Source organism: Belonocnema kinseyi, chromosome 1 (assembly GCF_010883055.1).
Source record: "Belonocnema kinseyi isolate 2016_QV_RU_SX_M_011 chromosome 1, B_treatae_v1, whole genome shotgun sequence".
NCBI classification, from domain to species: Eukaryota; Metazoa; Arthropoda; class Insecta; order Hymenoptera; family Cynipidae; genus Belonocnema; species Belonocnema kinseyi.
In genome coordinates, this window is record NC_046657.1 from 89,981,248 (window position 1) to 90,005,385 (window position 24,138).

General features: G+C 27.7%; 2 protein-coding genes across 3 annotated transcripts in view; both read left to right on the forward strand.

Moving 5' to 3' along the window:
• The first annotated feature begins 2,864 nt into the window (after positions 1–2,864).
• On the forward strand, positions 2,865–16,367 carry LOC117169870 (gametocyte-specific factor 1 homolog). Of its 2 annotated transcripts, none has more exons than XM_033356381.1 (5): positions 2,865–2,963; positions 8,226–8,423; positions 12,192–12,332; positions 12,624–12,803; positions 15,391–16,367. In XM_033356381.1, the coding sequence occupies exons 1-5, from the start codon at positions 2,961–2,963 to the stop codon at positions 15,637–15,639; spliced, it is 771 nt and encodes a 256-aa protein (XP_033212272.1). In that variant the 5' UTR covers positions 2,865–2,960; the 3' UTR covers positions 15,640–16,367. The 2 variants fall into 2 exon arrangements, with proteins under 2 accessions (XP_033212272.1, XP_033212278.1); XM_033356387.1 differs by lacking the exon at positions 2,865–2,963 and adding an exon at positions 7,775–7,858.
• Positions 16,368–21,123: 4,756 nt separating this feature from the next.
• Positions 21,124–24,138, forward strand: part of LOC117174100 — a 4,954-nt gene continuing 1,939 nt past the window's right edge. Inside the window, exon 1 of the mRNA XM_033362845.1 lies at positions 21,124–21,563. Coding sequence (XP_033218736.1) covers positions 21,462–21,563 — 102 coding nt within the window. The 5' untranslated portion in view covers positions 21,124–21,461. The remainder of the gene's footprint in view (positions 21,564–24,138) is intronic.

A 24,138-nucleotide genomic window follows, 5' to 3' on the forward strand; every position in this document is an offset into this window, starting at 1 on the left:
GTATCCTACATTGTGCAGTATTCTAATAAGTAAATTAAATTTATTTGAACCGTATACAAAATTCAAAGAAAAGGCTGAAATGTGAATAATTTTTGGGACAATATTGTCACGGTGGCTACTAGACAGAAAAGCAGGAAATAATTCGCCATAACTTTCGAAGCAATTGGGAAATTTTTTGGAATCTTCAAAAATTTTAATTTTCAAATCAAAAAAGGGAACACAATATATTAACCGATTTTAATCAATCAATTGGATCTCAACACACAAATTCTTTTCGCTCAGCTCAAACGATTTGAGTAATTTAATCATTTTCACCCCGCCATATAATAGATAATGTATACATATTAATATAATTATATTAATTATATTATATCAATAAAATATGTATGTATACATGTGTGTGTGTGTATTTATATAAATAAAAATGAACTAATAATACGTACCTACTTGCAAAAAATAATTTTGCTAAAATATTTCATTGACTTTCAATTTTGTCAATAATATCACTAATTAAATAATTAATTAATTAGCTGAATATGATATTTAGGTATGTTTTAGTTTTCTATCTTTTAAATAAAAATGTGAAAATAGAGTGTACCAGTTTTTGAGCATAAAAGGATCTCTTTAAATTGTCCGGAATGTTCACATAAAAATTCGTAGTATTATACTTTTTACGAATAAAATAGTAAAAGAAAACATTTTTTGATATTGCATTAAAGTATTTTTTAGTTTTCTTGTTTTTTTTTTAAATAGAAATATGAAAATAAAGTGAATATTTTTTTCATAAAAAGTATTCTTTAAATAGTCCAGAATGTTTACGTAAATATTCGAATTATCCTCTTTAGGAATACAATATTAAAATAAAACTTTTTATTTTTTTACTTTTCACAAGTATTTATCATAAAAATAAAATATGGAATTTCAAGGTCAGGATTTTCAATCAATTACTTCAATTACTTCCATGTTATTATTTTTTAAATATTATTATTAAAATTGATTTATGTATAACCAACAGTAAAGTTTTTCATACAATGGTAAATTTATCCCATTCTTTCTAGATCTAGATTTTATACCTAATTATCTTTATCATCTTTTCAGTGACTTGTTCATTCCTAATTTCTATAACACAATCTTCTAATTTTTTAAGTAATACAAATAAATTACATATACTAAGAATATGTTCAAATAAAGAAAAGTGACTTTCAGTCCTGGAGAATAAATCAATAACCCATAATCATTTAATATTTTCAAAATCCCGCTCGAACAAAGCTGTTACGAGCGACTATAGGCTCGCTCTTTCGTCACTAGATGGCAAGAGAAAATCGCGGGAAAAAGGAAATATACAAATTTGAAAAATACATCAAAAAATTAGGAATTAATAATAATTATCTCAGATCGCAGGAAATTAGGTCAGCAAAAGTTCTAGAATTTTTGTGTACGACTTACGACGCATAAGTTAAAAAATAATTATTGTATGTCAGTATTAATCATGTTCAGTCTTAAGATAAGGCGAAGTCCGGATGTTAGGTTTATACTAAGGTGTCGAATAAAAGAAATCAAATGCTAGCGATCAAAGAACGAACCAATAAAGATATTATTTGGCGCCGAATATTTGCATATGTTTAATTTAACTAGCGATAGCAGCTTCTTGGGCGACATATTTTCATCTTGAGTTTCTCAGAATTGATATTGAGATGGTGAGTTCAAACACGGCACAACCATGGAGAACTAAGGGGTTCGATTTGTGAATCATTAAAAAGAGTGGGAATGACGCATGTTTATGTATGTTAATGATGTGCTATGATTGGGTGAAAGAGTGAAAAGATGCATGTGTGAGTGAAAAAGGGGAAAGAGTAGTGCGAGCGAAGAGGGAGTTTTAAAAAGATCGTGACACGGCGAACGAAAGAAGGAGAACAGAAAAACTCTTGATTCCCTCGGAGTAGGTACTCGTCGACCTGACTCGGGGTTAATATCCTTTAAATCTTTTGCGTTTTGTTAATCCGGACGTAGCCTAACTTGATTAAAAAATACATATATGACTTTTATTACTGCAATTAAATGTTTCATGATTTATTTTTATCAAATTAAATATTTTCCCAGTTCCATATAAATGGTTCACAATCCATACTGAACCCACAAATTAGACAACAAGTCAGCAGAAGGTGGATTTCAGCTTGTTACAAAGAAGAGTTTATTGCGCCGTCTCGTGGCATGTGGTCAAAATAATCCGTTTAAATGTAGCAGCATTGCCGAATTTAGCTGAAAAGTACCGGAAAAAAACGAACCCACAAAATCGCCGATAGCGCTGCTCTCGTGACATGCGGCCTAACTAGATCTTTGGTATTTGATGATACTTATTACGTATAATTTGTTTCCTTCATGATGTAAAACTAATCTATGAAACAAGTCCTAAGACATCTGTTCTTCATTTAGTAAACCAATAGGCTTTTATAGAAGTTTTATATTTACTTATTCGACTGATTATTGATGCCGAACTAATATTGAACTAATTACTCATTGAAACTTAGAAAGTACAATTTTAAATTCCCCGCCTGATCTGCTAAAGTTCTGATGTTATAATGCCGTATTTTCACTTGATTGGTGAAATTTTTAGAACAAATCCTTCTGTAATTATACTTTCATGGACATAAAACTTCATTTACACTATTAATTATCATTGAAAAAATGATAATTTATTAAAAATATTATTTTTACCAGATTTATCAGCTTGACCCTTCATTACCGGTATTACCGCTAAAACTGGTTAACTTACCGGTCATACGGTTAGGGCCCCATACAGCGTCTCCTACTATATTCACACGGACATAGCCCTGTCATAGGATTGGACCGCATCTCGTTTCAGATCTGGGATCACTGGCCCCATCCTTAGCCTCTAATCAGGATCATATATTAAGTCATGGTCTCATAGATCTCATTATCTCTGTTCTTATTGTTCTTATATGGTTCGTATCTGCTTAAATTTGTATATTCTTTCTTGGTGTTTTTAGTAGAAAAAGTCGAAGACTTAAGTTAGAGCGTTAGAATTAGGTTTATTGTTCTGCAAAGAACACGTGTTTTCGTAACTAACCTAACCGTCATTGTTCTTTGCGAAACAGTATCTGTTAGATTTAATTTGATGTACAAAGCATACCAAGTAATATACATTTCGTCAAAATAATGTAATTACAGTTTGTTGCCATTTTTATACAGAATTCTCATATTTTACATTTACTATAGTTTTTGAGTAAAATGAGAAGTTAAAACAGGTTAAAAATATTGTCCACAAATTTTGTAATTCTAGGAAGTTTAGGATCTTTGGTTGGCACGAGCAGCTTCCTATCACCGAGTGTTGAAAACGGCCATGCGGCGGCGCTAGTAGTAACTTTGTTCTAGTTGTTTTGCATGTCATATGTTTTTCGTCATGTAGAACCGTTACAAACTCTTAAAAATGTATCAAGAAAACGGTTTATTTATGTAATTATTGTGAAAATGACACAGTGGATTTTTCTAATAGTTTTTTCTTTTTTTTTATCGAATCATTTACATTAATTATCGCTTTGAAACGATTCAAAAATAATTAAAACTTGTAAAGTTTTTCTCTAAATTTGATAAAGTTTCACGAAAACGAAATATATTTTTCAGGTTCCTAGGAAAAATTAAAATAATTTTTTATTTCGAAAAATTAATTTTAGAAAATTATTTAAAAAGATTTTAGACGATTTCCAAAATGGTCACAGAAGAAGCTGAAAGATCTTATACAATTTTAAAATATTTGCAGAATAAATAATAAATGCAGAAAAAAATTTGAATAATTATTAGAAATTAGAAGGCTTAGAAGGTCTAGCAAAATAAATAATAAAAGAATTTTCCTTAAATTCATGTGAATGTTTTAAATCATTTTTTATTTTGAACAATGAACTATAAGAGAAAATTTAAAAAGTTTTATAAACATAACAAATGGTTTTTCTGAAATTTCTAAAAACAGTTTAGAAGATTTTACTGCAAAATGTTTTAATTTGGTAAGATTGCAAAATAAAAACGAACACAAAAACGGGTAAATTCAAGAAATATTTAGTAGAACTGAAAATAATTTCGAAAGTTTTCAAGAGAATAAACCATTTTTCTTAAAATTGCTGAGAAAATTGAGAAGATAGTAAGGTATTTTTTTTTAATTTGGAATTATATTTGAAAATCTTGAGAAAAATTCTTATCAGTTAAAAAGATTTGCAGGAATTGACATTTTAAATAGGTTACAAATATTTGAAAACTCTGAAATATTTTCGAAAATTTATCAAATATTTCTTGATTCCTTCCCAACTTCTAAAAGCTCTAAACATCTTTTAAAAAGACTGGAATTTCTCATAATATTTTGTAAAATCTTATATAATATAACAAGTTCTTTAAAATTTTCTAGATTCTTTTCTGACACCCCTGAAATATTTCCATAAATTTAAAAACAAGATTAGAATGCTTATTTTGTTGTTCTCAATTCTCAGAATTTAATTTCAACATGGATTTATTATAGCACTTCGAAAAATAATGTTCGATTAATTTAATACAAATTTAATACAAATGTTAAAATATTTTTATTTTGTTACAAAGTCTAATTGATTAAAAAATATCACATTTAAGAGTTGGTTATTTCATTGCAATAGAAAAAAAAACATTTAAAGATTTATCATATTCCTTGTTTGTCATATATAGATACAATAATTATATTTATTATATAGTAACATTACATTGTAAAGCGGCAAAAAAAAAAAAATTAGCTCTTCATCACTATATTTAAAAGTGGTTGGATATCCGGGTTTAATACAAAATAATGGAAAAAAGAATAACTAAATCATAAATTAGCAACAACAAAAAATTGCTGAATTCTAAAATAATCGAATTGTTAAGTTCTCATAAATATTTCTATTGCTGTAATTTAAGTTTGACGAAATTTAAAATTTCCGATAATAATAAATTGTTAATTAATGATTAATTAAATTGTTTGCTTTATTTATAATTCTATTAATAGCTCATAAATGAATAACCAATTAACTATGTTGCACAGTTCTAAATTTTGGGAATTGAAATATTTGCGGGAATTTTAAAATTCGTTTATTTTACATGTCGGTCTTGAAGTCGGTGAATTTTAATTTTGGATATTTGTGAATTTGGGATTTTATTTTTTGTTAATTAAAAATCTTGTCGTTACTTGAAATGTGGACAATTTTAAATTTCAATAATAATAATATATTTTCGACATTTTTTTCATTCATTTGTGTATTCGTTTTTTATTTTCTTATTATTCTTTATAATTTCTGAATATCTATGCCATTTTTTGGTTTGAATTATATTAATTATATTAATATTGAGCTTATTTGATGCATAATTTATTTTAATTAATTGTTTTTTAATTCAATTTTATTTCGAGAATTAGTTTGAAAATAAAAATAGTTTTTTTAGAAAAGGCTTCTTTTTTTAATTCTGATGAATTTTTCCTATCTTTCAAACTTACTTACAGCTTTTTCATTGAAAAAAAAATTTTCTTAATTTTTTTATCTAAATTTAAATGAAACCATCTGATTTTGCATCATAAAACAAAGAGATTGCCCATTATATATTCAAATTATTTATAATAATAAGCATTCTGCCCGCACTTATGATATTTCTTATTTTCTTAAATTTTCTAACTTCGAATGTTCAAATAAATATACTTTTTGGAAGGAACCTAATTATAACCTACATCACCTTAAGGTGCAATTTGTCCTCTTCAAAGTGTCGTTTGAAATTTTAAAATTAGTTTATTATAAAAGCAATGGCATGATTTTGTCCAAAAAATGTCAAAAATATGATTTTTCGCGATTTTTATTTGTTTAAACATTTTTTTTAACATTTTAAATTCATTGAAACAGGATGTTATATACAGCAATCTCTTCGACATTAAAAAACGAAGAGAATGGTGAATATTAACATCTAATTCTGATGAAAGGAAAAGATTGTGCACAAGGAAACCCAATGGGTGACATTTGTCACCCACAGGAGCCGATGAGGACAAAAAAATGTATAGGATCCGTCTAGGGTTAATGTTACTTTTCACGATTAAAACAAAAACGAGGCGTCCTATCACAAAATTATTCATAACAAATGTATAGCTCTTTTTTGCATGAACAACTTATGTTATGCACAATTTTTTTCCATTTATATTTTTTTGTATCTTGCATAGTTTGATGGAAAAATGGAATTTTTCATTTTTCATAATTTTTTTGTACGATAAAAATCTGAATTTTTTATTTTTCAAGAAAATTCAAATGGTTATGACAAACTTGTGAGAATGTAAAAACTACTAGTTCTTAATAAAAATGTTATAATTTACTTCTGTAAAAAATTCTGAACTGCATAAGTAACGATTTTACTCCAGCTTTTAATTTTGAAACACTTCATTAATAAATACTTACTAATTCAGATGTACTGAGTATATGATCGAAATTTTTATCTGCTCGAACATTAAAATACGAAATTACGTATCATTATAAAAGAAATATGAGTCAGTTATCGCTAGAAGTTTTGTTTTATTCAAGTTTAAGTCAATTGTGAAAATAATATAAAGAATGCGGAGCATATACATATATTTGACCTTTAAAAAACCATACTTTTGTAGACATTTATACCTTTTCTTTCATTCTTCATTCAATTTTAGCGTGTCGAATTTCTGTTTTCGGACATTTGATTGATGGACCAATCGAATCGGAAAACCCGATGAAACGGTAGCACGCTTCACGCGTCGGATATTGAATTTCCGAATTCGACGCGCGGTTCGATCAAATCGAATAACCCGATCCCAAAGTAAACGCGCCTCGAATCGAAAATACCACCAGTTAAAAAAATATTTTGTTAATTTTATTTAGACCGAAATGAAATCTACTTTCTCATAAACTATTTTATATACCAAAATCAGAAGTTTTAGAACGTTATGATGTAATTAAAAAATATATTATTTAAAATTCATGAGACTACTCCATTCGTTGATTCTTTTAAATCATTTCTAACTTACACCAGCGTTCAACATTTTGTTGGTGATACTTCGTCGTGTGGTCAATCGGGTGCAGTTCCCTCGGCTTTTTTCCCACAAAAATGAAAATTTTAAATAACTGAATTCGGAAATGCTATAGAATATCATAACGGACGTCCCCGGACTCTTTTTTGAGTAATAATAACAAAAAAAAATTATTGTGCTAAATAAAAATTTTATGCATATGTGCATTATTTTGAGGTTACGTCGTTTTTCATCTCTGCCTTTCCGATAATTTGGAAATTATTTATGAAATAAACTTTTTTGATTGCTTACAAATCAGGTTAGTTCCGGAACATAGTTAATTTGTTTATATTTGTAAGTCTAAAGTTTTCAGCTAAAAAATAAAAATATTGTATAGTTTGGAAGTAACGCTCGGGAGAATTGTAACGCCCATAACCTCGAAATACACACACACATTTTCACCAAAATCAAACCTCAGATTTTAAAGACAAAATATTTATTAATCTAAGAAAAAATCCGGGGAATCTACCACTGATAAATTCGATACTAATTACTAAGCTCCATGCAAATTAATCAAATTTAACCACATTACATTTTTTTAATTAACTAAAAAAAGGGGGACAGGGACGTCTGTTAGCATATTCATTTTCTGAGTATCACATGCCTTCAATTTTAAAAATAAAGAACACACTATTTTTTCTTTAAAATACCACAAATACTATTCAAATTACTCTCCAGGAAGAGAAGAAGCTATTCTTCAAATTGTGTAAGAGGATACTATTTCAAGAAGAAATTTCAGTGTTTCGACTGGATTCACAAAAGTAACATGTATCTCAGGTATTTTGCTGGGCAATTTTTTTCGAATTTATCACATTTTGAAACTTTATCTCTTTTTTTAAAAACTGCAAGTGTGTGTGTGCACGTTTTCCTTAACATATTTTTGTATCTTTCGTTTGCAAGGTAATTAAAAAATTATATTTTATAAATAATAAATTCTGACCCCAAAAATGGTTTAACTTGCTTAAAACTTACAAGATATCTTTTTTAGAAAAGGAACCATTAAAAAAGAGTTCTAGAGGGTTAAAAAAATGGGTGTCTTTTCATGTCCTGAATAAACTTAACAATTTAAATAATCATAAGTTCGTAGACAATATATATTTTTTTTAAATCGGAATAATGTATGTTGGGTTCTTTTCTTTTTCAGGTAAAACTAAAAATGGATGCAACGGACCTGGGCTATACATTCCAAACGTGTCCATATGATAAGTCGCATCGTATTCTGAAAAGTCGGCTCACAGCTCACTTGGTGCATTGTCGTCAAAATAATCCAAGACTGAAAAGAAGAAATGCGAAGGTTTGCCCTTATGATTTCTACCATGTTGTAGAAGCCGCTGATTATGAGGTAAGAAAATACCATGTGAGACAGTAAATTTAGTTTAACATCATAGTTGAGCCTCTCAATATGGTGCCTCTCGGGGAGGAAGGGAAAATTTTTCTCGAAGGCGCGCTGCCCCCACCACCATCCTCGGCTTTTCGATACTTTTGCATGCTCTACCTCTCAAAAAGGTAATGTATGTGGTTCAGTGCGAGCTATCTACATTAGGGTGTTCCAAAAATGCAATGCAATGTTTTTTTTTCAATCTAAAGGGCAAGTCACCCCCCAAAAAATCTCCATTCCCATTTAACTAACATGGGGAAATTTTGAATTTTCGACAAACTTACCTCATACTTCGGGGTTTCTCTCGAAACGTGCCAAGTTTTTCAGGGATTGGAGAGGAGTGTCTGCGAAATAAAACCACACTAATAACTTTTATTTTTAACCTCCTTCACCTCTACAGCGCCCTAAATATGAACTAAAAAATTTAAAAACTACATTTTTACGTATTATTTTTAATTTTCAGCAATTTCTGTTGTTTTTTTTTTTTTCATAAAAACAATTACTAATGGGCAATTTGAATATTTCCCACGACTTTTTAAACGATGTTTAATTGTTTCAATCAATATAACTTATTTAAACAATTATTTATTGTCAAAAAATAAAAAATAATTGTTTTTCTGAATAAAATATAATAGTTGGCCATTATTTGGAATAGTAAATATGTTTAGAAACGTTATGTATTTATTTAAACAATTAACCATTGTGTATTTTCAAATTATCTAAAAATTGAACCAAAATTGTCCACTTTTTTCTCAAATTGGTATCCTATGCTCCTTTTGTCGAATAATTACATAATTTTGTTACATTTATTCTAATGTTTGATAAATTTCTATTTGCTTAAACAATTTATATTTGTTTAAGCAGATTTTTTCGATAATTTTCAGAAAATCATATAAACTAGAATATGTCAAATTATTTTTGTGACTATATAGTGTATAGAAAGAATATACTAACCAGTTTTTAATTATTTTAACAAATATAATTTTTGTGAACAATTACTTTTTCAAAAATATTTTTAAACCGTATTGTCTGCATTAAACATAATATTGAATGATATTGAGGAGTAGCAAATTTTGTTAAAAACTTCATGTCATTGTTTAAACAATTTTTATTCGTCATGCATCCATTTTCAATTTGAAGGAAATTCGAAAAAAAAACAATAAGTCATTGTATAAACAGTGACGTGAAGCTTTTAGCAGAATTTGATACTCCAAATCATTTAATATTATGCTTAATTCATGAAATACGTCTTTAAAAATGTTTTAGGAAAAGGAATTTGTTTAAACAAATTTATTTGTTTACAAAATTAAAAAATTGTTAATAAGTGGACATCTCTGGCTCAATTTTCAGATATTTTGGAAATAAGAAATAATTAATTGTTCAAATAATGCATTTTTTTAAAGAATGTACTACTCCAAACAATTACTAAGTTTAAAAAAAACTAAAAAACTTTTTAAAAATTAAATAATTGTTTGACTAAGTAAATTAGATTCATTTAAAAAATTAAAAATTGTTTCAAAAATCATGGTGGATATTCAAATGGTCTATTTGTAATTATTTATCTTAAAACAATGGCATATATTACTGAAAATTAACAGTGAAACGTAAAAATGTAGTTTTTAAAATTTTTAGTTCATATTTGGGGCGCTCTAGGGTGGAGGGGGGTAAAAATAAAAAGTATCAGTATGGTTTTATTTCGTACACTTTTCTTCAACGTCTAAAAAACTTGACACGTTTCGATCAAACCCCGAAGGGTGAGTTTAATTTTTCGAAAATCTAAAATTGCCCATGTTAATTAAATGGAATTTTGAAGTTCCCGTTGGCACGTGTTAATATTCGAATTTCGAAAAAAATCACGAATTTTCTTTCTCTGGAATTGAAAAGTTGGGGTGGGGTAGGGGGTAACTTGCGGGATGCAGCCTGATCGTTTGGTGTGAAATACATTCCACACTCATTTTTAAATAATTTATAAAAGCATTTTTATTGTATGTACATTTTAATTCTAACAACTACATGTATGAATGATTCATTGCCTACGATTGACTGATTAAGAGAAAAGAAAAAAACGCATAAACCTTAAGTTTTTCGAATAAACAAATGTCTTCTGGATTACAATAATTATAATATGATTATTATAACAGACATTATCAATTCGTCCTAATTTATATAAGATTTTATAATCACAGAAATAAATTATTTCTAAATACATATAGTACTTGCTACAATGTGCAATATGAATGTACATAAGTACAGTGCATAGGCTGATCTATTTTCATCGCGAGCGCCCTATTGAGAGGAAATACTTCGAAATTTCCCTGGGTCAACGCGGAGGCTTGGAGGTGCATTGGAGGTTTTGCGTTTGAGCGAAGATGAGAAGGCGCCTTATTGAGAGGCGCCCTAATGAGAGGCTCGACCGTAGTAGAAAAATGTCGATTCATTTTAAAAAGCTATTGTCATTTTTGAATATTTAAAAATAAAAATAGTATGTATTAAAATCTGTTCATGATTTTACTTTGCGTTCCGCGGCTTTATTATATTGATATTATATTGCAATAATATATTATTAAATACAATACGTTTAAACTGAAAAAATCCTTGCAACTTGATTTAGAGAAAAATGCGTAAAATGAAGTGACTTACAACTTTTTAGTTATTAATCAATGTCCCTTTTTTTTATAAATTCCTGCGAATCAATTTGATTTGTGTGCAATTAATCAATTTACAGTTTGCATTATTTGGAATTCGTGATTCCGAAAGCTTCAAATTTAATTATTTTGATACCGTTGAATGGAATAGAATTTTGAGGATAGGATTTCGCTTAAATCTGATTTCGAATTTAATTCTTTTTAAAGCATTGGAACATACATAGTTAGGAACCCATTTATTTCTATCCTCGTGAATGTTAATTTAATCGTTACTTACTGAAATATTGCTCATGCAGCATTTGATAGTGCCGTACGCACGACCAAAGTTTGGCACTACACGATAAACAATCGACTATCGGTTTTATACCTTTTATAATTATTGCGAAAAATGTGAACACATTTTTCTTAATATAACTTTGGAAACTCGCGGTCTTGCAGTATTTTCAAACTTTCTAGTATGTAATTAAACTGCTGCAAAATAAAGCAAAATATTATACTGATTTTGTTTCTGAGTTTGGTGTCAGCGAGAAAAAAATTCATCGGATTAAAATAGTTTTAGAAAATCTCGAAAAGTGAATTGGAAAATATGTCGAGGAACGAAGAACTAAAAAGAAAATTAGAAAGAAGGGATATCAGAGATAATAATTACGGGCTTAAATCAGTGATTATGTACTAGAGAGGGCAGCTGGCAGTATTTCCAGACAACTTAGAGATTTCAGATGTCCCGATTTGGGACGCTTTGGAGATTCGACTGAATATTAAACAATTTGAAATGTTTTAAGTTTAGAATTCTCCCGCATTAAATTTGTTAATTTGTCAATACTTTTTTAAAATGATAAATTTTTTAGTTATAAATTAATTATTTAAAGGTTTGATTTAAAAAATTAAAATGGCCAGGAAAGAACCGAGTATTTCTTAACTCTTGTGACTACCCTGCTAATATTCTATATTTTAATTATTATGATGTTTGTAGAGTAGTTTTTAAATAAACATATTCTTTAGACTGCGAGGTGTGAAGTTAGTATGCTCGTGTTTTATAAACGCTAAAAACTCTTTTTTAAATTAAATTTTTCTTAAATATGTTTAGAGCCACGTTGAAACTTGTCTAAAACGTCCAAAGGTCTTTGAGGATATCGATGTGATCGATGATCAGTTCCATATTGGCTCAGTTCCTCTGGAGGAACTAAAAAAGGTGTTCGTCCCACCCGCGAAAGAAAATTGGGGAGAGGTAATTTTACATTTAACAAATTTATTTTCATCTTGAAACTTTGTATCATAAACAAAATACAATTAAAATTTTTAAAATATGAGCTTGATAAATTAAAAAAAAAATCTTCTGTACTCAATACTTACAAATAGAGAAAGGTGTTACAATACTTGAATAATCGTAATTTATTGATCTTTACTGCTACAAATAGTTTTACACGTCCATGTGTTGTTTTACCAACTAAAACTAAACATTTAATAACAAACTTAAACTTCTAAAGAAATATTATTTCTATATTTAAAATTATAATAGGATCCACCAGCGCAAACATATGATCCTTTGCAACAAGCTAAAAACAGAAGTGTTTTGCTGGCCCCAGTTGGACTATCAACAGCAAAAAAAAGGGCCTTTAGGAAAGCGGAAAGACAACGTTTTATAAGCTTGGAAGGTAAAAGTGGACGTGCTGATAAATTCCCGAAACCTATGAAAGAGGTAAAAAAATTATTTACACTTATTTAATTATTTATTATTGTACATTATTATTTATTTATTATTTATACATTATTTACTTGATTGGAGACTGGGGTGAGAAATTTTATTAGGCAAAAAATGATTTTATAATCTGAACACGCACACTAGTCTAAGTTATAGCTTTTTCGTCATCAAATTAGAAAAAAATTAAAATCGTTTTGTGATTTAAAGGTCCCATATTTGAGTTTAGTCTTTTTATTGATTTTTTGTTGTTTTTATTTTCTCAATGTCTTGAAAATGCTTGTGTTACATCTTTACACATATAGAATGGTTTCCTTTCACAGTAACATTATTGTAGAATGTACATAATTTCATGTAAAATTTTGAAATCATTTTTAGGGAAAATATAAATTTTATCTTACTTGTTTCACACTTTTCAATCAGAAGTAGACGTACGGTGTGTCAATTTAAAAATACAATGAGTAAATTAAAAATTAGTCAAAGTAGGCGCTATCCGTCGACAAGAAAGGGTTTCGTATAGCTTATTCAGGGTGTCTACCCTACCTGGAAAACCTGGAATTGTCAGGGAATTTTGATAAACCTGGAAATGCCAGGGCATTTTTTCAAGAGCGTAATTAATTATTTTCTTAAATTGCAGTATAAAATTTAATAACTGTGATTCTTCATTTGTATAAGTGGCTTTATATTACTGCATTGAACTATTTTATTGAAAATTCATTTCTTTTTTTTTATATAATTTTTTTTAAACTGAAAATCTAACTATTCTATTTTTAGTTGAAAATTGATCTTTCTAATTAAAATCTTTTTTGGTTGAGATATCAATCATTATATTTTTCGCTCCGAATTTATCTTTTTAAAATTAAAATTGAATTACTTTTTGAAAGTTAAAATATATTGTTAAAAATTAATTTTCTGTTTGTTAAAGACTCACTATTTTAATTAGAAATTCATGTATTTGGTTGAAAAATAAGCTATTTTGTTGAAAATTGGTTTATTTTTTGTTTAAAAATGATTTTTTGTTTATTGAAGGTATAACTATTTCAGTTGAATATTCCATAATTTGATTTGAGAATTAATGTTCTTGGTTTCTAAGGCAGTTATTCAAGTTAAAGATTCATAATTTTAGTTAAAAATTCATCTTTTTATTTATTTTATTAACTGAAAATGTATCTATTCTAATAAAATTTATTTTAAATTAATTTATTTATTTCAGTTAAATATTCATAGTTTTAGTTTAAAATTCATATCTTTGATTGCCATTTTTTTCATAGAAAATTAATTTTTTTAATGAAAATTAAATTATTCCATTTTTGATTGAAACTGATATGTTTTAGTCTCAAATTCAACTATTTGGTTGAAGATTCATAATTTTAGTTAAAAATACATCAGTTTGTTTGAAAATTATGTGTTTTTTTTCAAAATTCATGTATTTGTGTTAAAAAACCGTCTTCTTTGGCAGAAAATTAATCTTCCCGTTTGAAAACTCATCTGCTTGCTGCAAAATTAAACTATTTCAGTTAAACATTCATCATTTTAGTTAAAAATTCATCTTTTTCTTTAGCAATAAAATTACTTGTTCCAAAGTTAAACTCTTTAGTTAAAAGTTAATCTTTTTAATTTAAAATTCGTCTTTGTCAGCAGAAGATAAATCATTTTAGTTCAAAATTATTCACTTTGGTTGACAATCGTTGTTCTTGTGAAAAATGATTTTTTTAGATTGTAAATTGCACGATTCTATTTTTGTTGAAAGCTCATTTTTTTTAGTTCAAAATTCAACTATTGAGTTGAAAAATTATCTGTTTTAGTTGAAAATGTACCTTTTTGGATGAAAATAAAACTACTTGGTTCAAAGTTGATTTCTTTAGTTAAAAATTAATCTTTTTGGTTTAAAAGACGTCCATTTCAGAATAAGCTTCATCATTATAGTTGGAAATTTACCATTTTTTGTTGTTGAGAAGCTGTGTTGTTTTGTTGATAATTAATTTTTTTAACTAAAAATTAAAAAATTCTATTTTTGGTTGAAAATTTAACTATTTTGTTGATCAATCATCTATCTTGTTAAAAATTTAATGTTTTTAGATTAAAAATAAGCAATTTAAAGTAGTTTAAATTCAATTTAATATAGTACCCACATTAATTGTACCTAATATGCACTGAGTGTTAAGTATAAAAAGATATAATAAAATTTTTTTTTAATTATTAGTCAGTCATAGACTTTTGGGACCAATTCAGGAAATGAATAATTTATCATGTTTTTATCATTATTACGTTATTCAATTAATCGACAGTTCTATTATATTTGAGAATATCTTGTAAAATAATTTATCGTTTTAAAAAATTCGAAATATTTAAATGGTTTCGTACTGTGAAAAATTGTACCTGTAAAAAACTTGAGATGTCCCGAAAAAACTTGGTATTATCAGGGAATTTTTTTCAAGGATTTTAATACACTCCCTGTTACTGAGACATTAATAAAGTAGTCATTAGTAAGTATTATTAAATTATTTTCGAGCTGGAAATTCGATTTATTTGTAACACAAAATACTGTCTTTAATTTTTAAAATAAATTAATCAATTTTATTTTCAGAAACCCTACAAGCCTACAATGAAGGATGATTACAAATATCTTACAAAGAAAACTAGTGGAGACGTTAACAAATACGATAGATTCCCCGTAAGTGATGATGATGATGAAGAGCCGGAATTTCGTTTGCGGCCTCCACGTACAAGATCTTTAGCCTTGACGATGAGGTGTAATTCAATTTATCAAGACGATGTTTTAAATACAAGCAACATGTCAAACATGGAAAAGGATCTTACCAAAATCTTCAGTTAATTTCTTGAGTAAAGGGTACTACGATAAATGTTCTCAATCGCCATTTTTTATGCTGTTTTTCCAAACAGGTTATTTTTTCTTTAATTTTGTTTTCAGGATCAGTTAAATTTAATATTTTTATGCACATTATTTTATTATGCCTTTTTTCTGAAATGAAGGGTACTTCTAAATTTTACGAATGAGTAGTAGTTTCTTATTTTTATTTTAAAAACCCTGGTTGCTCCTGATTTCGTATATTATTGAAAATCAGCCACTTAAAAAATATTATATTTTATAGAAAATCAGCCACCTGAAGTAGTAATGATAATGACAATTAAAACTCTTTCTTTTATGAGGTAATATGTGATTATAGGATAGAAAACTTAAAAGTTTATAAAGAAGTTTAACATTAATTTTTATAGCTTTACTAGGATGTGATACTCAGGTTATACCGACTTTACAATCGATATCGACTTCATTTTAATTGTTATGTATGTAATTTTTACAAAAGATACATTACGAACATACGGAAAAATGAAAATTAATGCTGATAAGGACTAAACTGTATTAAGTTCGTAATATAATTTTATTTGTGGTCCACTGTGATAAACGAGCGTCTTTGAGAAAGAGATTATGTACTTTCTCTATTAAATAAGTCTGGCAGGTTACCAGATTTATGTACAGGCTGGCTATTATATTTTTTGTAGAATTTAAGAATTGAATCGAATATAAGTTTTGTTTAATTTTTTCTAAATACCAGTGTTTTTCTTTAAGTTGACGAAATTTTTAACCTCAGCTTTACATTGTGAGATTACTTTTAAAGTAATTTAAATATAAACAAATGCTTTTTCTTTGACGTGCGTGTGTTCTTAAATATGAAAGTGCTAATACACTAGACTTTCGATTTAACCACGGGTTTGATTCTGACCTTGGTTTAAAACGAAAGTCGCAAAACGTAAACAGCCAGGGCAGTATCGTAATGTTGCGCAACATGACGTAACTACAGCTCCTCATCCACGGGCGTCAATCTTTGGAATTCATAAAACGAAAGTGCTTATATCCAAAGCCTAATATATTTATTCCTTTTAATTTAAATTCTTTTGAATTTCATTGTATCTCGCTGTGAATATATTCGGCATATTCCTATATAGTAAATACTATTCGGGCTGAAAAATATCTTGATGTTTAAGTTAAAAATATGAAATTTTAAAAATAAAACGCCAGTTTCATTTGGTTAGAAACTGAAAATAAAGTCCCCGTAATTTGGATTTTTCGAAACTTTCAATATAAAAAACTGATCTCTTTCTTTTTGATATTTGATAACACATTTCAGTGTAAATGTTTTACTTGGAGTTATATTAAATAAAAGTTCCGGTCCTTTTAATTCAGCAAAGAAAACAATGTTATCTGACATGTTTATTTTTTCAAACAATAGAACCATTTCTTATGTACAAACCATGTTTGACTTCTCTACCATAGTTTTCTGCCCAAATAGACAAATATTACAACAACAAAAAACAGTTACATTTTCGATTGAAAAATATTACTGTATTTTAACAAACATTTGTTTAATTTTTTACAAAATAGTTGGACTTTTAACAAAATCGTTGAATTTTCAACCTACAAATAGAATTTTTCGACCAACAGGTCGAAGATTTAGACAAAAATGATTAAACTTTTATAAGAAATTACAGTTGAATTTTCAACCAAATAATTGAATTTTTTATAAGACAGTTCAATGTTCATCAGAAAAACGTTCGTTTTCAATCCAGCAGGAATAATGTTTAAAAAAATGAATGAATTTTTGACCAAAAAATATGAACTTTAACCGAGCAATATGAATCTTCCACAAAATAATTCATGTTTTCAAAAAATAGTTGAATTTTCAACCAAATGAGTTAATTTTTCAAGTAATATTGATGAATTTTCAATCAATTAAGGCCAATTTTCAACCCAGAAGATTAATTTTTCACTAAAAAGATGACGTTTTAAGTAAAATAAATGAATTTTTTAACAAATATATGAATTTGCAACAGAAAAAATGAACTTTTAACAAATTAGTTCAACGTTTAGCCAAAAAAACGAACTTTCTACCAAATAGTTACATTTTTAACAGACAACTAATAATTTTTCTCCAAAAAGACGAATTTTCAACCAAATATTTTATTTTTAACCGATTAGATAAATTGTCAATTAAAATATTATATTGTTTATATTCAGTAAGATCTGTCTGCACTTGGTAAAACATGGAGACCGTTTAATTCGCCGACGGCACTTATTGCTATTAAATACTGTTGGTATTCTGGATGACTCGAGTAAACTTTATGTTACTTAAAAACATATCAATTACAAACACTTTCAATACAAAGCTTAATTAAAAATGTTAATTTATATTTATAATATAATCTTATGAAAATTTGTTCGTTTCGTAGTAATTAGATACAAATCGAGTTAAAAAAGAACATTCCATTATTTTCATTTCAAAATGTTCGTGGAGTGAAAGACAATCTCATGAAATAAAAGAATCTATTAAAACCATTATAATATTATAAAAATTGATTTATTTCTTAGTAATCAAATAAAAAAATCAACTTTTTTCAAGAAGCGTCTGACCGACTATTATCTTTTTTAACTTTAAATGTTGATGAGATGCTATATTAACATAAACAAACAAATGACGCTCCTTGAAGACAAATGGCATTTTTTTGAGATCCACAAAAATATTAAACAGTTGCAAATTAAAAAAATATCAACCATATCGTTGAAAATAAAAAAAAAGTTTTCTCAATAAATATGCGAAATACAGAAAAAAAGTTAAAAGGAAAAATGTTTCCTTTCTAAAAGTTCTAAAAAATAGTGTTTCTACAAACATTAAAAAAAAATGTATATTTAACCAAATTTATTCATTTATTTAAGAAATTTTGGGGCATAAATAAAACTATGATTATGTAACATATAAGAAAATAAGATTTTTTGCGTTTAGGGCTCCTTTATAAAACCTTCAGGATGTTATTTACATTAAATAAGAAACAATTAAACAAGATTCAAACGAGCAGTTTTCAACCCATATATGGGTTAATATAATTATAAAAGCTTACTATAGTAAGATTTTATAATTATTTTTCTTGAAATTCGCTATAGAAACTTGCTTAACTTTAAACTTGAACTTTTTATCATGTTTATCCTTTTTAAAAATTTGGTTTAAAAATAGAGTTATTTTTCCACCAAATGGAAACTTTTTGGATGGTGCCCCTCAAATAAAAATTAAATCTGTTTTAGCCATCCTGCGCAACAATTTTAAAGGTTTTGAAATTAAACTGTTAGTCAATGTAAATGGAGCGTTTTAATTTCCCATTGTTTAATTTTAAACGCTACCCTATTTCAAATGCGCCAATTAAGTTAGCAAGATTTTTGATATTCGTCAGAAAAAAATCTGGACTACCAACATCGGTCTTTAAATGCCGAAAATTTAGAGTTATTCAACTATGAATAGAGTTCTGAGCCGGTTATATTACTTTGAGAACGATAACGAGAATGAGAATATTACCGAGAATATAACCGAGAAATAAATTCTCTGAGAATTTATGAGAATCTCAGAATTTGTTTTAATTAGTAGAAAATTGCATGTTTTCGTTAACTTTTCGGTTGAAAATTCAACTCTTCTTTTTAAGTTTCTATTTTTTTATTTTAAAGTTTACCTGCTTTAGCAGAAATTAAATCTTTTTTTGATAAAAATGAAACTGTTTGGTTAGAAATTAAGCTATTATACGACTTTCTTCAAAACTTAAATATTTCGTAGAAAATTTACTTTTTGTTTAAAATTTATATTTTCGTGTTGAAAAATGAACTGAAATTTTTTCTGGATGAAAGTTCCAATTAAAAAAAAATCTGTTTTAGTAAAAAATTGATTCGTCTTTATGGATTAAAAATTCAATTTTTTCGTAGAAACTTATTTTTTTTATACAAAAATTCAATTTTTGATGTTATTGAGTTAACTGGAATCTTTTTTGGATGACAATTGTACATTTTTTTAAATAAAAAATTCTTCTGCTTTAAGATAAATTTCATATTTCTTGGATCAAAATGCAACTATTTGCTAGAGAATTCAACAATTTTGTTAAAAATTCCTCCTTTTTTTTATTAAAAGTTCGTTTTTTTGAATTGAAAATTCATGTTTTTGGTACAAAATTATTTCTTTTTAAAATATTCATAGTTTGATCGTTAAAACTCGACTACAATCTTTTTCAAACGAAAACTTTACTATTTTTTTAAACAAATCTTTTTGATTTAAAATTTAATCCGTTATATAAGAAATTGCATTTTTTGCATGAAAATGCAACTTTTTGGTTAAAGATCGTTCTTCTTTGTTTGATAATTCAACTAGTTTGTTTAAAACATTTGGTTGAATCGTTTTATTAAGAAATCACTTTTTTCGTTAAAGATTTATATTTTAAGTTTAAAAGTTACCTCGTTGGTTAAAAGTTTAATTATCTTGTTATAAATTAATATACTTTAATTGAAAATTCAACTACTTGGGTCAAAGTTAAAATACATTGTAAAATTTTTGTTATTGAAGGCTTATGTATGGTTGAAAATTTAACTGTTTAGTGGAAAATATCTCTTTTTTTGTTTGTTTGAAATTCATTCTTTAACAGAAAATTGAACATTTCGACTTTTTAAGATTGATATTTTTTAGTTAAAAATTCGCAATTTTTTTATAAAAAAATTATTTTTTAGTTTGAAATTTCCTTTTTTTTGCGTAAAAATGCATCAGTTTCGTGGCAAATTAATTTTTTGTTGAACAGTCATATTTTTTGTTTGAAAATTGAGTTTTTATAAAGAAAATTGGTCTTCTGGTTTGCAGGTTCAATAATTTAGATAAACTTGTGTTTATTTTTTGAGTGAAAAATCTTTATTTATTGGAAATTTGTCCTTTTTGTTTTAAAAATCTTTTCTTTTGTTGTATAAATTTCATTTATTTTTTATTAAAACATAAACTATGACACTATTTCTTTGGCAATTTCTCTTTTTGGGTTGAATATTCAACTATTATGTTAAAAATTCAATTATTTTGTTAAAAAGTTGTCTTTGAAAGTAGAAAAAACTTTTTTTTTGTTTGAAATAAATTAATAAATTTGAAAATTTTTAATTTGTATATGAAACATTGTAATTCATGAATATTTCTGCTAGAAAATAATTTATATTCAACCGATGATATAACCTGAACAATAAAAATATTGTTAAAGATTATTAATTCTCTTAAATTCTTTTAAATTCTCGTAAATTCTGTCATATTCTCGGTTATATAACCTGAACTTAAATTCTCGGGGATTTAAGAACTCTAACTCTGAATACCTTAGTTTGGAATTTTAGTTTTGTACAATTATAAAGAAAGGTTAGATAATTAAATTTCGAGTGTTACCGCCAAGTCACGTGATTCGAACATACAGTCGTGCGCAGACGCATCGCAACAAACTAAAGTCCTCGCGGCTACTCGTAGTACTCGTACTCGGCGTTTGCTCAGGAACAGGATGTTTGCATTTGCAACAAAGCAAACGACTGCGGTGCCGCGCTTGCAAAACTCGTTTCTGAAATCGAATTGAATTAGAATAAAAGGGTTTTAAATGATGCCCATTTCCTACCACCCTCACGACCGTTTGACGGAAGTAAAACCGGTTTAGACACTGATTTTTTTTAGTGACAAAGAAGGAGAGTTGACAGAGGACGAGCTGTGCGATGGATGTTCCATTCATTTTTTTGAACCAGAGTCTGTGATAATCCGATTCAGAGTGATCTTCTTGCCATTTTCGAACGAAAGTTCGTCTTCCTTTGTTATTTTGAATATGATAGGAAAAAGTGAGAAGGACGAAGAAAACAATTCTAGCTCCATTCGAATCAAGCTGATCACCGAAAAAAGACAATTCCTGGAAGACACATCTGCACAGGTATGTAATAATCCATTATTGGTAAATTGATGCGTTTAATTAACTTTTCAAATTACGTGCAGGTGAATTAATCGGAAGGCAGGTGCGCAGCATATTCCCCCTTGTTCATAAATTATTCAGTACGTAAAGTACGTTCAGTACTGACAAAAAAATATCGTGCATACAATTTTTTGTAACAAAAACATTTGATATATTTTGAAAATATTTTATTGTATTGAAATTGATTTATATATTTTTAGTAGCATATAATTCCGTTTGTGATTGTTGTATAAAAATTTTTTTTTTTTTTTATTTTGGTGAGAGTATTTGTCAAATATTTTTTATTCAATTATTGATGGATTTATATAGCGATGGGAATTGTTTTCACAAGTGTCATAATATTTTTTTAAACCAATAACCATGGTTAGAAATTACCTTTGCTTCAATTACATAATACGGAAGTTCATATTATAGGCGATTTTCAAATAAATTTCAACCTACATGTCTCAAAGTTTATATTCGATGTTCCTAGACCATTTTTGACTTACAGAACATATGCACTGTAAAATAAATTTTTTGTAAATATCCACTGCGTTTTTGTAATTTTACTTAAACCTGTAAAATAACTGCGTTCAAAATAGTGAACTTCCAACTGTAAAAGTTAAAACACCACATTAAATATAGTGTTTTTACAACATTTTGGGAAAGTACCTTTCTGAAAGTAGGAAATAATTAAGTAAAACTATTTCCTATTTTCAGAGACGAGAATTCCTAAAATTTTGTAAAAGCACTATATTGAAAGTGGTGTTTTTACTTTTCTAGTTAGAAGTTATCTATTTTGAACGCAGTTATTTTACAGGTTTTGGTACAATTACAAAAACGTGGAGGATATTTACAATTTTTTTTCACTGTGGTTATCTCCACTTTCTTATTCCATACAGATAAAGTAGATAGAATTACAGTTAGAGATACTTTTTTTGTCGTAAAGTAGTCACCCTAATAGCGCGTAATGTTCCTGGAACGTGCAAATGTCTGCCGCTTGGGAACGTGCCAAACAGAAATGTCCGTTATTGTTGTTATTTATCAATAAATGTCACTTAAACCGTAAGTGATAGGTCAAAATCGATATCGTTTACAATATGGTTAAAATATTTTAGTGTAGTAAATGCGTGACTAAAAACTCAAAAATTACATCGATTTTTACCAATCTCTTACGGCTATATTACACGTTCCGTCCTATTAGGTCAGTTTTGTACCTTGCTGTTTCGCAAATTGGAAATATTACAGTACTTGTAAAAGGAAAACTTGGAGTTGTCAGGGAATTTCCTAATCGTATTTTTTGGTAGAAAATAATCTTCTCGTTCGAAAATTCATCTTTTTTTAATCATGTACTAAATTTTAAATATATTAAACCCTCGAATTAGGTCTCCCCCATTCTCGACCTTCCTAGAAGTGCTAGCCCACGCAGTTTCTCATAGGGCAGAACGAGAGACGGGGTTGACTCTCGCCTCGGGAGGGTCGACGTGCGCGAGTACTCAGTCGAGTATATTGCGCAATATTTTGCATTCCAATTAAAAACTGTTCAGGCGGTCCTAAATGTTTACTTTTCGATTCCCCCGAATCGTAACCAAAGCTATTTGCAGGCAACCTCCGACACTAGACTGAAAGCGAGAGTTTGTTGCATAATATAAAATAAACATTTGTTCGGATCATTATTAAAATTCATGAACTTTTGGGACAAATTCAGGAAAAAACTAATTATATTTGTAGTATTATTTAATTAACCGACGGTGCGATAATATTTAAGAATATCTTGTAATATAATTTGTCAATGCTTTCTAAATAAGGAATGATTGAATCCCTAGAAAGTAAAAAAAAAAAACACCTTTTCCAATAAATTGACGAAACTGTATGCACATTCCGAGTCGATTTGTTTAAAAAAATGCAAAATATTTAAATGACTCCATAATATGAAAAATTCTATACCGGGAAAAAACTTGAGATGTCTGGAAATTCAAACCTTTTTATTACTCAATTGAAACTTTTGAAATAGAAGAATTGAAATTGTAGCGGGTGAAATTAAACTAGTATAATCTACGGAAGTGCATTATATCGTTTTTCAGAAGCAACCTGTTCACTCATTTCTCATGGATCTTAAGTCACAACTAAAAAACGAGATAGTGCACTGTAGTATAGAGCAGGCTTCAATTTTGTCTTCTCAAGGCTTTAATTTAAAACGATTCGATTTTGAACACATCATTTAGACTTTTTTTATTTTAAAAGCCTTTCACAATGTATAAAACTTCAGCCAGAAGGTATTTTACTACTATTTACAAAATAAATGATAAAAAAATTAATTCACTGCCATTTCTCGATTTTTCTTGATCCAGCGGCTACCCTGAAATTTTATACAATATCAACCATTGTAAATAATTCGGTTTTTAGCAATATGGAACGACTGACTTGTTTTTGATGAAATGCAATTCGCCAATTTGACGTTCAATGTAACCTAACTGCAATTATTTGTTGTTTTATAACTTGAGCAGCTTGCATTTAAACCGGTCAAAATGTATCACATACTGTTCTTATCCTATAT

What these genes read in the sequence shown, in the direction of transcription:
- LOC117169870 (XM_033356381.1), top strand. An exon ending in TAGAAGCCGCTGATTATGAG is followed by an intron (nt 8,424 to 12,191) that starts GTAAGAAAATAC and finishes AAATATGTTTAG; the next exon opens with AGCCACGTTGAAACTTGTCT. An exon ending in CGAAAGAAAATTGGGGAGAG is followed by an intron (nt 12,333 to 12,623) that starts GTAATTTTACAT and finishes AAATTATAATAG; the next exon opens with GATCCACCAGCGCAAACATA.